Source organism: Cinclus cinclus, chromosome 38, assembly GCF_963662255.1.
Source record: "Cinclus cinclus chromosome 38, bCinCin1.1, whole genome shotgun sequence".
In the NCBI taxonomy this organism is placed as follows: domain Eukaryota; kingdom Metazoa; phylum Chordata; class Aves; order Passeriformes; family Cinclidae; genus Cinclus; species Cinclus cinclus.
In genome coordinates, this window is record NC_085083.1 from 230,848 (window position 1) to 250,957 (window position 20,110).

The window sequence follows — 20,110 nt, forward strand, 5'->3', positions numbered from 1 at the left end:
ATTTTTCACATTCTCCGATTATTTTATGTTGATGAAGACAGGGGTGATGAACACCAGAATTCCAATGAAGGAATTTATTCATCTCCATTATCCCAAATATCCCCCCAAATCCCTCCCACCCTCATCCCAAATTCCCCCCTCAATCCCAAAAATCCTCCTGGATCGCACCTCAAATCCCAAATTCCCCCATCCCATATATCCCAAATCTCCTCCCGGACCCCCAAATTCCCAGCTTTTTGGCCATGGATCAAGTGCAAAATTCCTGGTTTTTATTCAGCATAGTGACCCAAAAAAAAAAAAAAAAAAGGGAGTGGGCCAAAATTTGGGATGTTTTTGGGGTCCCAAGAGGGATCTCCCCAAATTTTGGGGACTTTTTACTCCTCCATCACTCAGGGGGCCACAAATGCTTCATTTGGGGGGAGTGCCTTTGTATTTTGAAGAGTTTTGGGGGAAATCTGTTTTTTGGGGGGTGGATATTTTGGGGTTCTGGGGTTGGGTATTTTGGGGGTTCTGGGGGGGCGGGGGGGGTCTCCCCAAATTTTGGGGACCCCTCTCTCATAAGGTTAATCCAGGCCTCTCCCTCCATCACCCCGGGGGTCTGCAGACCCCTGATTTTGGGGGTCCCTTGGTGGTTTTGGGGTTATTTTGGAGATTTTTGAAGGGTATTTTGGGCTCTTGGGGTGATTTTTGGGGTTCCCAGTCCCAGATTTTGGGGTCTCCCCTCAGATGAGGTCCATCAGGATGTCCTCCTCCATCACGCTGGGGGTCTGCACGGGCTGGAGCCCCCCCGGGGGGACGGGGCCCCTTGGGCCGGGGGGCAGCAGCATCTGCCCTGGGGAGGGGGCACAGGGGGGTCAGGGGGACCCCAAAACCACCCCGGGGGGGTCTCACAGGGGTTTTGGGGTGTCCTAAAGGTGGTTTTGAGGTCCCATGGGTGTTTTAGGGGGGGGGTCCTAAGAATATTTTAGGGGTCCCAGGGGTGTTTTGGGGGGTCCCAGGGGTGTTTTGGGGGGGTCCCAGGGGTGTTTTGGGGGATGCCAGGGGTGTTTTGGGGATCTCAGGGATGTTTTGGGGGGGTCCCAGGGGTGTTTGGGGGGGTCCCAGGGGTGTTTTGGGGGGGTCCCAGGGGTGTTTTGGGGGTTCCCAGGGGTGTTTTGGGGATCTCAGGGATGTTTTGGGGGGGTCCCAGGGGTGTTTTGGGGGGGTCCCAGGGGTGTTTTGGGGGGGTCCCAGGGGTGTTTTGGGGGGGTCCCAGGGGTGTTTTAGGGGGGTCCCAGGGGTGTTTTGGGGGATCTCAGGGGTGTTTTGGGGGGTCCCAGGGATGTTCTGGGGGGTCCCAGGGGTGTTTTGGGGGGGTCCCAGGGGTGTTTTGGGGATCTCAGGGATGTTTTGGGGGGGTCCCAGGGGTGTTTTGGGGGGGTCCCAGGGGTGTTTTGGGGGGGATCAGAGGGAGTTTGGGGCTATCTCCCAGAGCTGATTTTTTTGGGGTTCCAATCCTGGTTTGGGGATTGCTGAGGTGGGATTTTGGGGTTCCAGGCTCGAGTTTTGGAGTGCCCAAGGATGTTTTTTTGGGGTTCCAAGATTGGTTTCGGATTCCTGGGGTGGGGGATTTTGGGGGTTCCACGCTCTGTTTTTGGGGTTCCCAGGAATGTAATATTTTTTCCTTTTTTTTTTTTTTTTTTTTTTTTTTTTTTTTTTTCCTGTGGGTTCCCAAAAGGGGATTTTTGGGGGTTCCCAGAGCACTTTTTTTTTGGGGTGTGGTTTTTTTTTTTTTTTTTTGTGGGGGGGGGGGGGGGGGGTTGGGTTTCACTCACCTGGAATTGGGGCTCGGGGCCCCCCCAGCTGCCCCGGCCAGGGTTGACCTGGGGGGGGATGCAGGAGGGGGAGCTGCCCCCCCCCTCCCCCCAGGGTTTGGTGGGGAGGGGGCAACAGGGGCTGAGTCTGGGGGGGCCCCGGGGGGGGCTGCAGGTGGTGCAGGGGCTGCGCCGGGGGGGGGACCCCACCTTGGGGCTGTGGGACAGGGAGGGTCAGGGGTGCACCCCAAAAAATGAACCCCAGACACCCCCCCCCCAAAAACACCACTACAATTTTTACAGGTTCACCCCCTCAAATTCCTACAGGAATCCCCCTAAAATTCCCTCCCATCCAAAAAATAAAAAAAAAAAAAAAATCCAGCCCTAAATTCCTACATCAATTCCCCCAAAAACTGTCCCAACCCCCAAAAAACGCCCCCCTCAAACAAAATTCCAGCCCCACATTCTTACAGGAATCCCCCTAAAATTCACCCATGTTTTAACCCACCCCCCCCCCCCCCACCCCCAAAAAAAATTCCAGCCCCAAATTCCTCCAGGAATCCCCCTAAAATTCACCCAGTGCCCCCCCCCCCCCCAATTTTTAGAGCCCCCCTCCCCAAATCCCTCAGGGCACACCCAACCCCCCTTCCCCCGAAAAAATAAATTACGACCGGGGGCGGGGGGGGTCCCCCTGATTTTTGTCAATCCCCATTTTGGGGGGGTCCCCGTTATTGGGGTGGATTTTTTTGGGGGGTCACTCACCGGCTGCTGGCTGAGCAGGAGGCTCCGAAGTTGGGGGTTGGCTCCCGGATTTTGGGGGCGCAGCAAAGCCCCCCCCCCAGCCTGGGTGGGTTGGGGGGGTCCGGCCTGGGGGGGTCCCGGATTTTGGGGGGCTGGGGGGGGTGCGGGGGCAGCTGGGGGGGCCTGGGGGGGCTGCGGTTGTTGCTGCTGAGCCCGGAGTTGTAACTGGGGAGGGGGAGAAAGGAAAAGGGGGTGTTGGGGGAGACCCCAAAATCCCACAGAGAAAAAGGAACCCCTCAACATGGTTTAGGAACCTCCCTCAAACATGTCCAAAAAAATCCCAAAATCCTCATGGGTTCCCCTCAAAAACCAGACACCCAAAAAAATCCCCCTCAAACCCATCCAAGATCACCCCAAATCATCCAGGAGTCCCAAAACCAACCAGGGTCCCCCCAGATCTCTCCAAAACCCCACAGAACAAAAGGAACCCCTCAAAATGTTCAAGGATTCACCCCCAAAGATGTCCAAAAAATTCCAGAATCCATGTGGGATCCCTCAAGGATCAGACACCCAAAAATCCCCTCAAACCCATCCAAGATCACCCCAAATCATCCAGGATTCCCCAAATCCAACCAGGGTCCCCCCAAAACACCACCCAACACCCCCAAATCTCCCCAAAACCCCTCCAACACATCCAGGAGCCCCCTAAGGACCCAAACACCCCCCAAAATCCCTCAAAATGCCCTAAAATGCCCCAAAATGCACCAGACCAGGCTCTGCTGTCGCTGCTGCTCCTCCATGATCCCAACCTGCGCCAGGCCTGGGCTCACCTGTGTGAGGGACACAGAGGGGGAAATCTGAGGATAAAGCATCCCCAAATCCAACCCAAATCCCACAGTACCAGCTGAAATCCTACAGAAAACGCCTCAGGTGGAAATGAGAGGGGGGGAAAGAGGGAAATGTGAGGGGAAAAAGGGTAGGAAATGTGAGGGGAAAATGGGGAAAACGTGAGGGGAGAAAAAGGCGGGAAACGTGAGGGGAGAAAATGGAGGGAAACGTGAGGGGACAAAAAGGGCGGGAAACGTGAGGGGAGAAAAAGGGTGGGAAAACGTGAGGGGACAAAATGGAGGGAAACGTGAGGGGACAAAAAGGGCGGGAAACGTGAGGGGAGAAAAAGGGTGGGAAAACGTGAGGGGAAAACTGTGGAAATTTGAGGGGGAAAAAGTGGGAAATGTGAGGGGAGAGAAAAGAGCTGGAAATGTGAGAATGGCAGGAGAAAGGGCTGAAAACAAGAGGGGAAAGAAGGTGGGAAACATGAGGGTGACAAAAAGGTGGGAAACGTGAAAAAACCCATTCAGGTTTTTTCCCATGAAAACAACCCCAAATTCCACAAACCCCAAACCCCACAAACCTCAAATCCCCACAAACCCCAAATCCCACAAAACCCACCCCAAATCCCACAAACCCCAAATCCCCACAAACCCCAAACCCCACAAACCTCAAATCCCCACAAACCTCAAATCCCACAAAACCCACCCCAAATCCCCACAAACCCCAAATCCCACATACCTCAAATCCCCACACACCTCAAATCCCACAAAACCCACCCCAAATCCCCACAAACCCCAAATCCCCACAAACCCCAAATCCCACATACCTCAAATCCCCACAAAACCCAAATCCCCACAAACCCCAAATCCCACATACCTCAAATCCCCACAAAACCCAAATCCCCACAAACCCCAAATCCCCACAAACCCCAAATCCCACAAAACCCAAATCCCCACAAACCCCAAATCCCACAAAACCCACCCCAAATCCCACAAACCCCACATCCCCACAAACCCCAAATCCCACAAACCTCAAATCCCCACAAACCCCAAATCCCCACAAACCTCAAATCCCACAAAACCCACCCCAAATCCCACTAACCCCAAATCCCCACAAACCCCAAATCCCCACAAACCCCAAATCCCACATACCTCAAATCCCCACAAAACCCAAATCCCCACAAACCCCAAATCCCCACAAACCCCAAATCCCCACAAACCCCAAATCCCACAAAACCCACCCCAAATCCCACAAACCTCAAATCCCCACAAACCCCAAATCCCCACAAACCCCAAATCCCACAAAACCCACCCCAAATCCCACAAACCTCAAATCCCCACAAACCCCAAATCCCCACAAACCCCAAATCCCCCTTTACCTGCGGCTGCACCCCTGAGGTCACGGGGAGCGTCCCCGGCTGCTTGGGCAGGAACTGGGGAGCCCCAGGAACAGGGGCTGAACCCCCCAGCTGTGGAGAAAGGAAAATTGGGGGGGCTTGGGGTGGGCAGCAAAGACCCCACACAACCCCCCCCCCCCCCAAAAAAAAAAAAAAAAACAACCCTAAAAAGAATGGGGAGCAGGAACGATCCCCAAAAAAACAGAGACAGAGGAGAAAGAAAGACCCCACAAAATGGCGGCGGGGACATCAAGAACAAAACAACCCCAAAAACCCTTTCCATAAATCATCGAGGCAGAAACCACGGCCCCGAGAAGGCCTGCGAGGCGCGTGGGATTTCCAGGGGTGGTTTTGGGGCGGATTTTGGGGTCTCACCCCGCGCTGCTGGTCCATCTTGTGCTGCTGCACCTGCTTGTGGTTGGTGATGACCTGGCGGATGCCGTTGACGAAGCCGCTCTGGTCGTTGGGGATGAGCCCCATGAAGATTTTCTTCTTGGACGAGTAGAGGAGCATCAGCACCCGCACCTCGCACGGGGACGTGTGCGGGAAGTGCACGCAGCCGGCCTGGGAACGGGAATGGGAACGGGAATGGGAACGGGAATGGGAACGGGAATGGGAACGGGAATGGGAATGGGAATGGGAACGGGAACGGGAACGGGGAATGGGAACGGGAATGGGAACGGGAATGGGAACGGGAATGAGGTGGGAACGTCATGGGAATGGGAATGGGAATGAGGTGGGAACGTCATGGGAATGGGAATGGGAACGGGAATGGGAACGGGAATGGGAACGGGAATGGGAACGGGAATGGGAATGGGAATGGGAACGGGGAATGGGAACGGGAATGGGAACGGGGAATGGGAACGGGAACGGGAATTGGGAACGGGAGAGGGAACGGGAATGGGAACGGGAATGGGAACGGGAATGGGAATGGGAACGGGGAATGGGAACGGGAATGGGAACGGGAATGGGAACGGGAATGGGAACGGGAATGGGAACGGGAATGGGAATGGGAACGGGAATGGGAACGGGGAATGGGAACGGGAACGGGAACGGGAATGGGAACGGGAATGGGAACGGGAATGGGAACGGGAATGGGAACGGGAACGGGAACGGGAATGGGAACGGGAATGGGAACGGGAATGGGAACGGGAATGGGAACGGGAACGGGAACGGGAATGGGAACGGGGAATGGGAACGGGAATGGGAACGGGAATGGGAACGGGGAATGGGAACGGGAATGGGAACGGGAATGGGAACGGGAACGGGAACGGGAATGGGAACGGGAACGGGAACGGGAACGGGAATGGGAACGGGAACGGGAACGGGAATGGGAACGGGAACGGGAATGGGAACGGGAACGGGAATGGGAACGGGAATGAGGTGGGAACGTCATGGGAACGGGAATGGGAACGGGAATGGGAACGGGAACGGGAACGGGAATGGGAACGGGGAACGGGAACGGGAATGGGAACGGGAATGGGAACGGGAATGAGGTGGGAACGCCATGGGAATGGGAATGGGAACGGGAATGGGAACGGGAATGGGAACGGGAATGGGAACGGGAATGGGAACGGGAACGGGAACGGGAATGGGAACGGGGAATGGGAACGGGAATGGGAACGGGAATGGGAATGGGAACGGGGAATGGGAACGGGAATGGGAACGGGGAATGGGAACGGGAATGGGAACGGGAATGGGAACGGGAATGGGAACGGGAATGGGAACGGGAATGGGAACGGGAATGGGAATGGGAACGGGAATGGGAACGGGAATGGGAATGGGAACGGGAATGGGAACGGGAATGGGAACGGGAATGGGAACGGGAATGGGAATGGGAACGGGAATGGGAACGGGGAATGGGAACGGGAATGGGAACGGGAAAGAGGTGGGAACGCCATGGGAATGGGAATGGGAACGGGAATGGGAATGGGAACGGGAATGGGAACGGGAATGAGGTGGGAACGCCATGGGAATGGGAATGGGAATGGGAATGGGGATGGGAACGGGAAAGAGGTGGGAACGCCATGGGAACGGGAATGGGAACGGGAATGGGAACGGGAATGGGAACGGGAATGAGGTGGGAACGCCATGGGAATGGGAATGGGGCAGGGAATGGGAATGGGAACGGGAATGGGAACGGGAATGGGAACGGGAATGGGAACGGGAATGGGAACGGGAATGGGAATGGGAACGGGAATGGGAACGGGGAATGGGAACGGGAATGGGAACGGGAATGGGAACGGGAATGGGAATGGGAACGGGAATGGGAACGGGAACGGGAACGGGAATGGGAACGGGAATGGGAACGGGAACGGGAACGGGAATGGGAACGGGAATGGGAACGGGAATGGGAACGGGAATGGGAACGGGAACGGGAACGGGAATGGGAACGGGGAATGGGAACGGGAATGGGAACGGGAATGGGAACGGGGAATGGGAACGGGAATGGGAACGGGAATGGGAACGGGAACGGGAACGGGAACGGGAACGGGAACGGGAACGGGAACGGGAATGGGAACGGGAACGGGAACGGGAATGGGAACGGGAACGGGAATGGGAACGGGAACGGGAATGGGAACGGGAATGAGGTGGGAACGTCATGGGAACGGGAATGGGAACGGGAATGGGAACGGGAACGGGAACGGGAATGGGAACGGGGAACGGGAACGGGAATGGGAACGGGAATGGGAACGGGAATGAGGTGGGAACGCCATGGGAATGGGAATGGGAACGGGAATGGGAACGGGAATGGGAACGGGAATGGGAACGGGAATGGGAACGGGAACGGGAACGGGAATGGGAACGGGGAATGGGAACGGGAATGGGAACGGGAATGGGAATGGGAACGGGGAATGGGAACGGGAATGGGAACGGGGAATGGGAACGGGAATGGGAACGGGAATGGGAACGGGAATGGGAACGGGAATGGGAACGGGAATGGGAACGGGAATGGGAACGGGAATGGGAATGGGAACGGGAATGGGAACGGGAATGGGAATGGGAACGGGAATGGGAACGGGAATGGGAACGGGAATGGGAACGGGAATGGGAATGGGAACGGGAATGGGAACGGGGAATGGGAACGGGAATGGGAACGGGAAAGAGGTGGGAACGCCATGGGAATGGGAATGGGAACGGGAATGGGAATGGGAACGGGAATGGGAACGGGAATGAGGTGGGAACGCCATGGGAATGGGAATGGGAATGGGAATGGGGATGGGAACGGGAAAGAGGTGGGAACGCCATGGGAACGGGAATGGGAACGGGAATGGGAACGGGAATGGGAACGGGAATGAGGTGGGAACGCCATGGGAATGGGAATGGGGCAGGGAATGGGAATGGGAACGGGAATGGGAACGGGAATGGGAACGGGAATGGGAACGGGAATGGGAACGGGAATGGGAATGGGAACGGGAATGGGAACGGGGAATGGGAACGGGAATGGGAACGGGAATGGGAATGGGAACGGGAATGGGAACGGGAATGGGAACGGGAATGGGAACGGGAATGGGAATGGGAACGGGAATGGGAACGGGGAATGGGAACGGGAATGGGAACGGGAAAGAGGTGGGAACGCCATGGGAATGGGAATGGGAACGGGAATGGGAATGGGAACGGGAATGGGAACGGGAATGAGGTGGGAACGCCATGGGAATGGGAATGGGAATGGGAATGGGGATGGGAACGGGAAAGAGGTGGGAACGCCATGGGAACGGGAATGGGAATGGGAACGGGAATGGGAACGGGAATGGGAACGGGAATGGGAACGGGAATGGGAATGGGAACGGGAATGGGAACGGGAATGAGGTGGGAACGCCATGGGAATGGGAATGGGAATGGGGCAGGGAACGGGAATGGGAACAGGAATGAGGTGGGAACGTCATGGGAATGGGAATGGGGCAGGGAATGGGAATGGGAACGGGAATGGGAACGGGGAATGGGAATGGGAATGGGAACGGGAATGGGAATGGGAACGGGAATGGGAATGATGTGGGAATGTCATGGGAATGGGGAATTGGAATGGGGAATGGGAATGGAAATGAGGCAGGGAATGGGATGGGAAAGGGATGAGAACGAGGCAAGGAATGTTACAGGAACATCACAGCAACAGGGCAGGGAATTGGGGATTTGTGAACGCAAGGATTTAAAACCAAGGACACGTGTGGGGGCCCTGGAGATGTTCTGGGAGATTTTGGGATCCCCCGGGTTGATTTTGGGATCCCCAGGGTGATTTTTGGGATCCCCAGGATGGTTTTTGGGATCCCCAGGGTGGTTTTTGGGATCCCCAGGATGGTTTTGGGATCCCCAGGGTGGTTTTTGGGATCCCCAGGGTGGTTTTTGGGATCCCCAGGGTGGTTTTTGGGATCCCCCGGGTTGATTTTGGGATCCCCAGGATGGTTTTTGGGATCCCCAGGGTGGTTTTTGGGATCCCCAGGGTGGTTTTTGGGATCCCCCGGGTTGATTTTGGGATCCCCAGGATGGTTTTTGGGATCCCCAGGGTGGTTTTTGGGATCCCCAGGGTGGTTTTTGGGATCCCCAGGGTGGTTTTTGGGGTCCCTGGGTTTTTGGGATCCCCAGGGTGGTTTTTGGGATCCCCAGGATGGTTTTTGGGGTCCCTGGGTTTTTGGGATCCCCAGGATGGTTTTTGGGGTCCCTGGGTTTTTGGGATCCCCAGGGTGGTTTTTGGGATCCCCAGGATGGTTTTTGGGGTCCCTGGGTTTTTGGGATCCCCAGGATGGTTTTTGGGATCCCCAGGGTGGTTTGTGGGGTCCCTGGGTTTTTGGGATCCCCAGGGTGGTTTTTGGGATCCCCAGGGTGGTTTGTGGGGTCCCTGGGTTTTTGGGATCCCCAGGGTGGTTTTTGGGATCCCCAGGGTGGTTTTTGGGATCCCCAGGGTGGTTTTTGGGGTCCCTGGGTTTTTGGGATCCCCAGGGTGGTTTTTGGGGTCCCTGGGTTTTTGGGATCCCCAGGGTGGTTTTGGGATCCCTAGGGTGGTTTTTGGGATCCCCAGGATGGTTTTTGGGGTCCCTGGGTTTTTGGGATCCCCAGGATGGTTTTTGGGATCCCCAGGGTGGTTTTTGGGGTCCCCAGGGTGGTTTTTGGGGTCCCTGGGTTTTTGGGTTCCCCAGGATGGTTTTGGGTTCCCCAGGGTGGTTTTTGGGATCCCCAGGGTGGTTTTTGGGGTCCCTGGGTTTTTGGGATCTCCAGGGTGGTTTTGGGATCCCCGGGGTGGTTTTTGGGTTCCCCAGAATGGTTTTTGGGATCCCCAGGGTGGTTTTTGGGATCCCCAGGGTGGTTTTTGGGATCCCCAGGATGGTTCTGGGATCCCTGGGTTGATTTTGGGATCCCCAGGGTGGTTTTGGGATCCCCAGGGTGGTTTTTGGGATCCCCAGGGTGGTTTTTGGGATCCCCAGGGTGGTTTTTGGGGTCCCTGGGTTTTTGGGATCCCCCGGGTGGTTTTTGGGATCCCCAGGGTGGTTTTTGGGATCCCCAGGATGGTTTTGGGATCCCCGGGTTGATTTTGGGATCCCCAGGGTGGTTTTTGGGATCCCCAGGGTGGTTTTTGGGGTCCCTGGGTTTTTGGGATCCCCAGGGTGGTTTTTTGGGATCCCCAGGATGGTTTTTGGGATCCCCAGGGTGGTTTTTGGGATCCCCAGGATGGTTTTGGGATCCCCGGGTTGATTTTGGGATCCCCAGGGTGGTTTTGGGATCCCCAGGGTGGTTTTTGGGATCCCCAGGGTGGTTTTGGGATCCCCAGGGTGGTTTTTGGGATCCCCAGGGTGGTTTTTGGGGTCCCCAGGGTGGTTTTTGGGATCCCCCGGGTGGTTTTTGGGGCCTCTGGGTTTTTGGGATCCCCAGGGTGGTTTTTTGGGATCCCCAGGGTGGTTTTTGGGGTTCCCCAGGATGGTTTTTGGGGTCTCTGGGTTTTTGGGATCCCCAGGGTGGTTTTTTGGGATCCCCAGGGTGGTTTTTGGGATCCCCAGGGTGGTTTTTGGGGTCCCTGGGTTTTTGGGATCTCCAGGGTGGTTTTTTGGGATCCCCAGGGTGGTTTTGGGATCCCCAGGGTGGTTTTTGGGGTCCCTGGGTTTTTGGGATCCCCAGGGTGGTTTTTGGGATCCCCAGGGTGGTTTTTGGGATCCCCAGGGTGGTTTTTGGGGTCCCTGGGTTTTTGGGATCCCCAGGGTGGTTTTGGGATCCCTAGGGTGGTTTTTGGGATCCCCAGGATGGTTTTTGGGGTCCCTGGGTTTTTGGGATCCCCAGGATGGTTTTTGGGATCCCCAGGGTGGTTTTTGGGGTCCCCAGGGTGGTTTTTGGGGTCCCTGGGTTTTTGGGTTCCCCAGGATGGTTTTGGGTTCCCCAGGGTGGTTTTTGGGATCCCCAGGGTGGTTTTTGGGGTCCCTGGGTTTTTGGGATCTCCAGGGTGGTTTTGGGATCCCCGGGGTGGTTTTTGGGTTCCCCAGAATGGTTTTTGTGATCCCCAGGGTGGTTTTTGGGATCCCCAGGGTGGTTTTTGGGATCCCCAGGATGGTTCTGGGATCCCTGGGTTGATTTTGGGATCCCCAGGGTGGTTTTGGGATCCCCAGGGTGGTTTTTGGGATCCCCAGGGTGGTTTTTGGGATCCCCAGGGTGGTTTTTGGGGTCCCTGGGTTTTTGGGATCCCCCGGGTGGTTTTTGGGATCCCCAGGGTGGTTTTTGGGATCCCCAGGATGGTTTTGGGATCCCCAGGGTGGTTTTTGGGGTCCCTGGGTTTTTGGGATCCCCAGGGTGGTTTTTTGGGATCCCCAGGATGGTTTTGGGATCCCCAGGGTGGTTTTGGGATCCCCAGGGTGGTTTTTGGGATCCCCAGGGTGGTTTTTGGGGTCCCCAGGGTGGTTTTTGGGATCCCCCGGGTGGTTTTTGGGGCCTCTGGGTTTTTGGGATCCCCAGGGTGGTTTTTTGGGATCCCCAGGATGGTTTTTGGGGTCTCTGGGTTTTTGGGATCCCCAGGGTGGTTTTTTGGGATCCCCAGGGTGGTTTTTGGGGTCCCTGGGTTTTTGGGATCCCCAGGGTGGTTTTTGGGATCCCCAGGATGGTTTTTGGGATCCCCAGGGTGGTTTTTGGGGTCCCTGGGTTTTTGGGATCCCCAGGGTGGTTTTTTGGGATCCCCAGGATGGTTTTTGGGATCCCCAGGGTGGTTTTTGGGATCCCCAGGATGGTTTTGGGATCCCCGGGTTGATTTTGGGATCCCCAGGGTGGTTTTGGGATCCCCAGGGTGGTTTTTGGGATCCCCAGGGTGGTTTTGGGATCCCCAGGGTGGTTTTTGGGATCCCCAGGGTGGTTTTTGGGGTTCCCCAGGATGGTTTTGGGATCCCTGGGTTTTTGGGATCCCCAGGGTGGTTTTTGGGATCCCCAGGGTGGTTTTTTGGGATCCCCAGGGTGGTTTTTGGAGTCCCTGGGTTTTTGGGATCCCCCGGGTGGTTTTTGGGATCCCCAGGATGGTTTTGGGATCCCTGGGTTGATTTTGGGATCCCCAGGGTGGTTTTTGGGGTCCCTGGGTTTTTGGGATCCCCCGGGTGGTTTTTGGGATCCCCAGGGTGGTTTTTGGAGTCCCCAGGGTGGTTTTTGGGATCCCCAGGATGGTTTTGGGATCCCCGGGTTGATTTTGGGATCCCCAGGGTGGTTTTTGGGATCCCCAGGGTGGTTTTTGGGATCCCCAGGATGGTTTTGGGATCCCCAGGGTGGTTTTGGGATCCCCAGGGTGGTTTTTGGGATCTCCAGGATGGTTTTGGGATCCCCAGGGTGGTTTTGGGATCCCCAGGGTGGTTTTTGGGGTCCCCAGGGTGGTTTTTGGGGTCCCTGGGTTTTTGGGATCCCCAGGATGGTTTTTGGGATCCCCAGGATGGTTTTGGGATCCCCAGGGTGGTTTTGGGATCCCCAGGATGGTTTTGGGATCCCCGGGTTGATTTTGGGATCCCCAGGGTGGTTTTTGGGATCCCCAGGGTGGTTTTGGGATCCCCAGGATGGTTTTTGGGGTCCCTGGGTTTTTGGGATCCCCAGGATGGTTTTTGTGGTCCCTGGGTTTTTGGGATCCCCGGGGTGGTTTTTTGGGATCCCCAGGATGGTTTTTGGGATCCCCAGGGTGGTTTTGGGATCCCCAGGGTGGTTTTTGGGGTCCCTGGGTTTTTGGGATCCCCAGGGTGGTTTTTGGGATCCCCAGGGTGGTTTTTGGGGTCCCTGGGTTTTTGGGATCCCCAGGGTGGTTTTGGGATCCCCAGGGTGGTTTTGGGGATCCCCAGGGTGGTTTTTGGGGTCCCTGGGTTTTTGGGATCCCCAGGGTGGTTTTTGGGGTTCCCCAGGGTGGTTTTTGGGATCCCCAGGGTGGTTTTTGGGATCCCCAGGGTGGTTTTGGGATTCCCAGGGTGGTTTTGGGATCCCCAGGGTGGTTTTTGGGATCCCCAGGGTGGTTTTTGGGGTCCCTGGGTTTTTGGGATCCCCAGGGTGGTTTTTTGGGATCCCCAGGATGGTTTTGGGATCCCCAGGGTGGTTTTTGGGGTTCCCCAGGATGGTTTTTGGGGTTCCCCAGGATGGTTTTTGGGATCCCCAGGGTGGTTTTTGGGATCCCCAGGGTGGTTTTTGGGATCCCCAGGGTGGTTTTTGGGGTCCCTGGGTTTTTGGGATCCCCAGGGTGGTTTTTGGGATCCCCAGGGTGGTTTTTGGGATCCCCAGGGTGGTTTTTGGGGTCCCTGGGTTTTTGGGATCCCCAGGATGGTTTTTGTGGTCCCTGGGTTTTTGGGATCCCCGGGGTGGTTTTTTGGGATCCCCAGGGTGGTTTTGGGGATCCCCAGGGTGGTTTTTGGGGTCCCTGGGTTTTTGGGATCCCCAGGGTGGTTTTTGGGATCCCCAGGGTGGTTTTTGGGGTCCCTGGGTTTTTGGGGTGCTTACGAAGCCGTTGCCCATGATCCTGTAGAGCCCCTTGAGCGACTCCAGGTCCTTGTTGGTGAAGTGGAACTGAACCATTCGGGAATTCCGGAAAAGGGGCCCCAGGGTGGTCTGGGGTGGGGGACAAAAAGAGGTTCAGGACACCCCCAAATCCCATAAAAACAACTCAGCCTGAATCCCACAAAACAACAACAAAAAAAAAACCACCCCAGATTCCACAAATCCCACAAAACACCCCCAAATCCCAAAAAACCCCCACACCAAATCCAACAAAACACCCTCAAAATGCCATAAAACCCATTCCAAATCCCACAAAACCCCACAAAATCCCACAAAACCACCCCAAAATCTCACAAAACCACCCCAAAATGCCACAAAAACCCCCCAAATCCCACACCACCCCCAATCCCACAAAAACCCCCCCACATCCCACAAAAACCACCCCCAAATCCCACAAAAATCCCCCAAATCCCACAAAAACCCCCCAAATCCCACAAAACCCCCCCAAATCCCACAAAAACCACCCCAAATCCCACAAAAATCCCCCAAATCCCACAAAACCCCCCCCAAATCCCACAAAAACCCCACAAAATCCCACAAAAACCCCCCAAAATCCCACAAAAACCCCCCCAAAATCCCACAAAAACCCCCCCAAAATCCCACAAAAACCACCCCAAATCCCACAAAAACCCCCCAAATCCCACAAAAACCCCCCCCAAATCCCACAAAAATCCCCCAAATCCCACAAAACCCCCCCAAATCCCACAAAAACCCCACAAAATCCCACAAAAACCACCCCAATCCCACAAAACCACCCCAAAATCCCACAAAAACCCCCCCAAAATCCCACAACAACCCCCCCCAAATCCACAAAAACCACCCCAAATCCCACAAAAATCCCCCAAAATCCCACAAAAACCCCCCCAAATCCCACAAAAACCACCCCAAATCCCACAAAAACCCCCCCAAATCCCACAAAAATCCCCCAAATCCCACAAAAACCCCCCCAAATCCCACAAAAACCACCCCAAATCCCCACAAAACCCCCCCCAAATCCCACAAAAACCCCCCCAAATCCCACAAAAACCACCCCCAAATCCCACAAAAACCACCCCAAAATCCCACAAAAACCCCCCCAAATCCCACAAAAACCCCACAAAATCATACAAAAACCCCCCAAAATCCCACAAAAACCCCCCAAAATCCCACAAAAACCCCCCCAAATCCCACAAAAACCCCACAAAATCCCACAAAAACCCCCCAAAATCCCACAAAAACCCCCCAAATCCCACAAAAACCACCCCAAATCCCACAAAAACCCCCACAAAATCCCACAAAAACCACCCCAAATCCCACAAAAACCACCCCAAATCCACAAACACACCCCAAATCCCACAAAAACCCCACAAAATCCCACAAAATCCCCCCCAAAATCCCACAAAAACCCCCACAAAATCCCACAAAAACCCCCCAAAATCCCCACAAAAACCCCCCAAAATCCCACAAAAACCACCCCAAATCCCACAAAAACCCCACAAAATCCCACAAAAACCACCCCCAAATCCCACAAAAACCACCCCAAATCCCACAAACACCACCCCAAATCCCACAAAAACCCCACAAAATCCACAAAATCCCCCCCAAATCCCACAAAACCACCCCAAATCCCACAAAAACCACCCCCAATCCCCACAAAAACCCCCCCAAATCCCACAAAAACCCCCCCAAAATCCCACAAAAATCCCCCAAAATCCCACAAAATCCCCCAAAACCCACAAAAACCCCCCAAAATCCCACACAAATCCCCCAAAATCCCACACAAATCCCCCAAAATCCCACAAAAACCCCCCAAAATCCCCACAAAAATCCCCCAAATCCCACAAAAACCCCCCCAAAATCCCACAAAAACCCCCCCAAATCCCACAAAACCCCCCCCAAAATCCCACAAAACCCCCCCAAAATCCCACAAAAACCCCCCACAAAATCCCACAAAAACCCCCCCCCAAATCCCACAAAAACCTCCCAAAATCCCACAAAAACCCCCCCAAATCCCACAAAAACCTCCCAAAATCCCACAAAAACCCCACAAAATCCCACCAAAACCCCCCAAATCCCCACAAAACCACCCCAAATCCCACAAAACCCCCCCCAAATCCCACAAAAACCACCCCAAATCCCACAAAAACCCCCCCAAATCCCACAAAAACCCCCCAAAATCCCACAAAAATCCCCCAAAATCCCACAAAAATCCCCCAAAATCCCACAAAAACCCCACAAAATCCACAAAAACCACCCCCAAATCCCACAAAAACCACCCCAAAATCCCACAAAAACCCCCCAAAATCCCACAAAAACCCCCCCAAATCCCACAAAAACCACCCCAAATCCCACAAAAACCACCCCAAAATCCCACAAAAACCCCCCCAAATCCCACAAAAACCCCCCAAAATCCCACAAAAACCACCCCAAAATCCCACAAAAACCACCCCAAATCCCACAAAAACCCCCCAAATCCCACAAAAACCACCCCAAATCCCACAAAAACCCCCCCCAAATCCCACAAAACCCCCCCAAAATCCCACAAAAACCACCCCCAAATCCCACAAAAACCACCCCAAAATCCCACAAAAACCCCCCCAAATCCCACAAAAACCCCCCAAAATCCCACAAAAATCCCCCAAAATCCCACAAAAATCCCCCAAAATCCCACAAAAACCCCCCCAAAATCCCACAAAAATCCCCCAAAATCCCACAAAAATCCCCCAAAATCCCACAAAAATCCCCCAAATCCCACAAAAACCCCCCCAAAATCCCACAAAAACCCCCCCAAATCCCACAAAACCCCCCCAAAATCCCACAAAAACCCCCCCAAAATCCCACAAAAACCCCCCCAAATCCCACAAAAACCTCCCAAAATCCCACAAAAACCCCACAAAATCCCACAAAAACCCCCCTAAATCCCACAAAAACCGCCCCAAATCCCACAAAAACCACCCCAAAATCCCACAAAAACCCCACAAAATCCCACAAAAACCACCCCAAATCCCACAAAACCCAACCCAAATCCCACAAAAACCGCCCCAAATCCCACAAAAACCACCCCAAAATCCCACAAAAACCCCACAAAATCCCACAAAAACCCCCCCAAATCCCACAAAAACCACCCCAAATCCCACAAAAACCCCCCCAAATCCCACAAAAACCACCCAAAATCCCACAAAAACCCCCCAAATCCCACAAAAACCACCCCAAAATCCCACAAAAACCACCCCAAATCCCACAAAAACCCCACAAAATCCCACAAAACCCCCCCCAAATCCCACAAAAACCCCCCCAAATCCCACAAAAACCACCCCAAATCCCACAAAACCCAACCCAAATCCCACAAAAACCCCCCAAATCCCACAAAAACCACCCCAAATCCCACAAAAACCCCCCAAATCCCACAAAAACCACCCCAAATCCCACAAAACCCAACCCAAATCCCACAAAAACCCCCCAAATCCCACAAAAACCACCCAAAATCCCACAAAAACCACCGCCAAATCCCACAAAAACCCCCCACAAAATCCCACAAAAACCACCCCAAATCCCACAAAAACCACCCCAAATCCCACAAAAACCACCCCAAATCCCACAGAAACCCCACAAAATCCCACAAAAACCCCCCAAAATCCCACAAAAACCACCCCAAATCCCACAAAACCCCCCCCAAATCCCACAAAAACCACCCCAAATCCCACAAAAATCCCCCAAAATCCCACAAAAATCCCCCAAAATCTCACCAGGAGCTGCTGTGGGATCAGCTGCATGATCAGTTTTTGGGGCCACTGATCTGTTTTTCTGGGAAAAAAAAAAAAAAAGGATTGAGCTGGGATCGCCCCAAAAAATCACCCCAATAAATTCTCCCCAAAATCACCCAAATTCTCCCCAAAATCCCACTAAAATCCCCCCAAAACTTCCCAAAAATCGCCCAAATCCCTCTAAAATGTCTCTAAATTCCCCCAAAACCCCTTCAAAATTCCCTCCAAATCTCCCAAAATCTTCCTCAAATCCCCCCCAAATTCCCCCAAATCCCCCCAAACTCCCCCAAAATCCCTCTAAAATCACCAAAAATCCTCCAGAAATCCCCCGAAAAATTCCCCCAAACTTCCCGAAAATCGCCCAAATCCCTCTAAAATCCCCCCAAAATCCTCCAGAAATTCCCCCAAAATCCCCCCAAAATCTCTCTAAAATCACCAAAAATCCTCCAGAAATCCCCCAAAATCCCCCCAAAACTTCCCAAAAATCGCCCAAATCCTCCAGAAATCCCCCAAAATCCCTCTAAAATCACCAAAAATCCTCCAGAAATCTCCCAAAATCCCCCCAAAACTTCCCAAAAATCGTCCAAATCCTCCAGAAATCCCCCAAAATCCCCCCAAAACTTCCCAAAAATCGCCCAAATCCCTCCAAAATCCCCCAAAATCCCCCCAAAACTTCCCAAAAATCGCCCAAATCCTCCAGAAATCCCCCAAAATCCCCCCAAAACTTCCCAAAAATCGCCCAAATCCCTCTAAAATCCCCCAAAATCCCTCTAAAATCACCAAAAATCCTCCAGAAATCCCCCAAAATCCCCCCAAAACTTCCCAAAAATCGCCCAAATCCCTCTAAAATCCCCCAAATCCCCCCAAAATCCCTCTAAAATCACCAAAAATCCTCCAGAAATCCCCCAAAATCCCTCTAAAATCACCAAAAATCCTCCTAAAACCCCCCAAAATCCCCCCAAAACTTCCCAAAAATCGCCCAAATCCCTCTAAAATCCCCCAAATCCCCCCAAAATCCCTCTAAAATCACCAAAAATCCTCCAGAAATCCCCCAAAATCCCTCTAAAATCACCAAAAATCCTCCTAAAATCCCCCAAAATCCCCCCAAAACTTCCCAAAAATCGCCCAAATCCTCCTGAAATCTCCCAAAAAATCGCCCAAATCCTCCTGAAATCTCCCAAAATCCCCCCAAAACTTCCCAAAAATCGCCCAAATCCCTCTAAAATCCCCCAAATCCCCCCAAAATCCCTCTAAAATCACCAAAAATCCTCCAGAAATCCCCCAAAATCCCTCTAAAATCCCCAAAATCACTCTAAAATCACCAAAAATCCTCCAGAAATCCCCCAAATCCCTCTAAAATCCCCAAAATCACTCTAAAATCACCAAAAATCCTCCAGAAATCCCCCAAAATCCCCCCAAAACTTCCCAAAAATCGCCCAAATCCTCCAGAAATCCCCCAAAATCCCCCCAAAACTTCCCAAAAATCGCCCAAATCCTCCAGAAATCCCCAAAATCCCCCCAAAACTTCCCCGAAATCGCCCAAATCCCTCTAAAATCCCCCAAATCCCCCCAAAATCCCTCTAAAATCACCAAAAATCCTCCAGAAATCCCCCAAAATCCCCCCAAAACTTCCCAAAAATCGCCCAAATCCCTCCAAAATCCCCCAAATCTCCCCAAAATCCCTCTAAAATCACCAAAAATCCTCCAGAAATCCCCCAAAATCCCCCCAAAACTTCCCAAAAATCCCCCAAATCCCTCCAAAATCCCCCCAAATCTCCCCAAAATCCCTCTAAAATCACCAAAAATCCTCCAGAAATCCCCCAAAATCCCCCCAAAACTTCCCAAAAATCGCCCAAATCCCTCTAAAATCCCCCAAATCCCCCAAAATCCCTCTAAAATCACCAAAAATCCTCCAGAAATCCCCAAAATCCCTCTAAAATCCCCCAAAATCCCTCTAAAATCACCAAAAATCCTCCAGAAATCCCCCAAAATCCCCCCAAAACTTCCCAAAAATCGCCCAAATCCTCCAGAAATCCCCCAAAATCCCCCAAAACTTCCCAAAAATCGCCCAAATCCCTCCAAAATCCCCCAAAATCCCCCCAAAACTTCCCAAAAATCGCCCAAATCCTCCAGAAATCCCCCAAAATCCCCCCAAAACTTCCCAAAAATCGCCCAAATCCCTCTAAAATCCCCAAAATCCCTCTAAAATCACCAAAAATCCTCCAGAAATCCCCCAAAATCCCCCCAAAACTTCCCAAAAATCGCCCAAATCCTCCAGAAATCTCCCAAAATCCCCCCAAAACTTCCTAAAAATCACCCAAATCCCTCTAAAATCCCCCAAATCCCCCCAAAATCACTCTAAAATCACCAAAAATCCTCCAGAAATCCCCCAAAATCCCCCCAAAACTTCCCAAAAATCGCCCAAATCCCTCCAAAATCCCCCCAAATCTCCCCAAAATCACTCTAAAATCACCAAAAATCCTCCAGAAATCCCCCAAAATCCCCCCAAAACTTCCCAAAAATCGCCCAAATCCCTCTAAAATCCCCAAAATCCCTCTAAAATCACCAAAAATCCTCCAGAAATCCCCCAAAATCCCTCTAAAATCACCAAAAATCCTCCAGAA

At 53.3% G+C, this 20,110-nt stretch overlaps 1 protein-coding gene across 1 annotated transcript; it reads right to left on the reverse strand.

Moving 5' to 3' along the window:
* Window positions 1–587: 587 nt before the first annotated feature.
* Window positions 588–17,735, reverse strand: MED25 (mediator complex subunit 25). The gene is made up of 8 exons (XM_062512586.1): window positions 17,469–17,735; window positions 13,687–13,794; window positions 5,137–5,325; window positions 4,744–4,833; window positions 3,305–3,364; window positions 2,556–2,759; window positions 1,815–2,010; window positions 588–832 (listed from the first exon to the last, which is right to left on the reverse strand). Exons 1-8 carry the CDS (start codon window positions 17,493–17,495, stop codon window positions 723–725), a joined length of 984 nt encoding a protein of 327 aa, XP_062368570.1. The 5' UTR covers window positions 17,496–17,735; the 3' UTR covers window positions 588–722.
* Window positions 17,736–20,110: the final 2,375 nt, after the last annotated feature.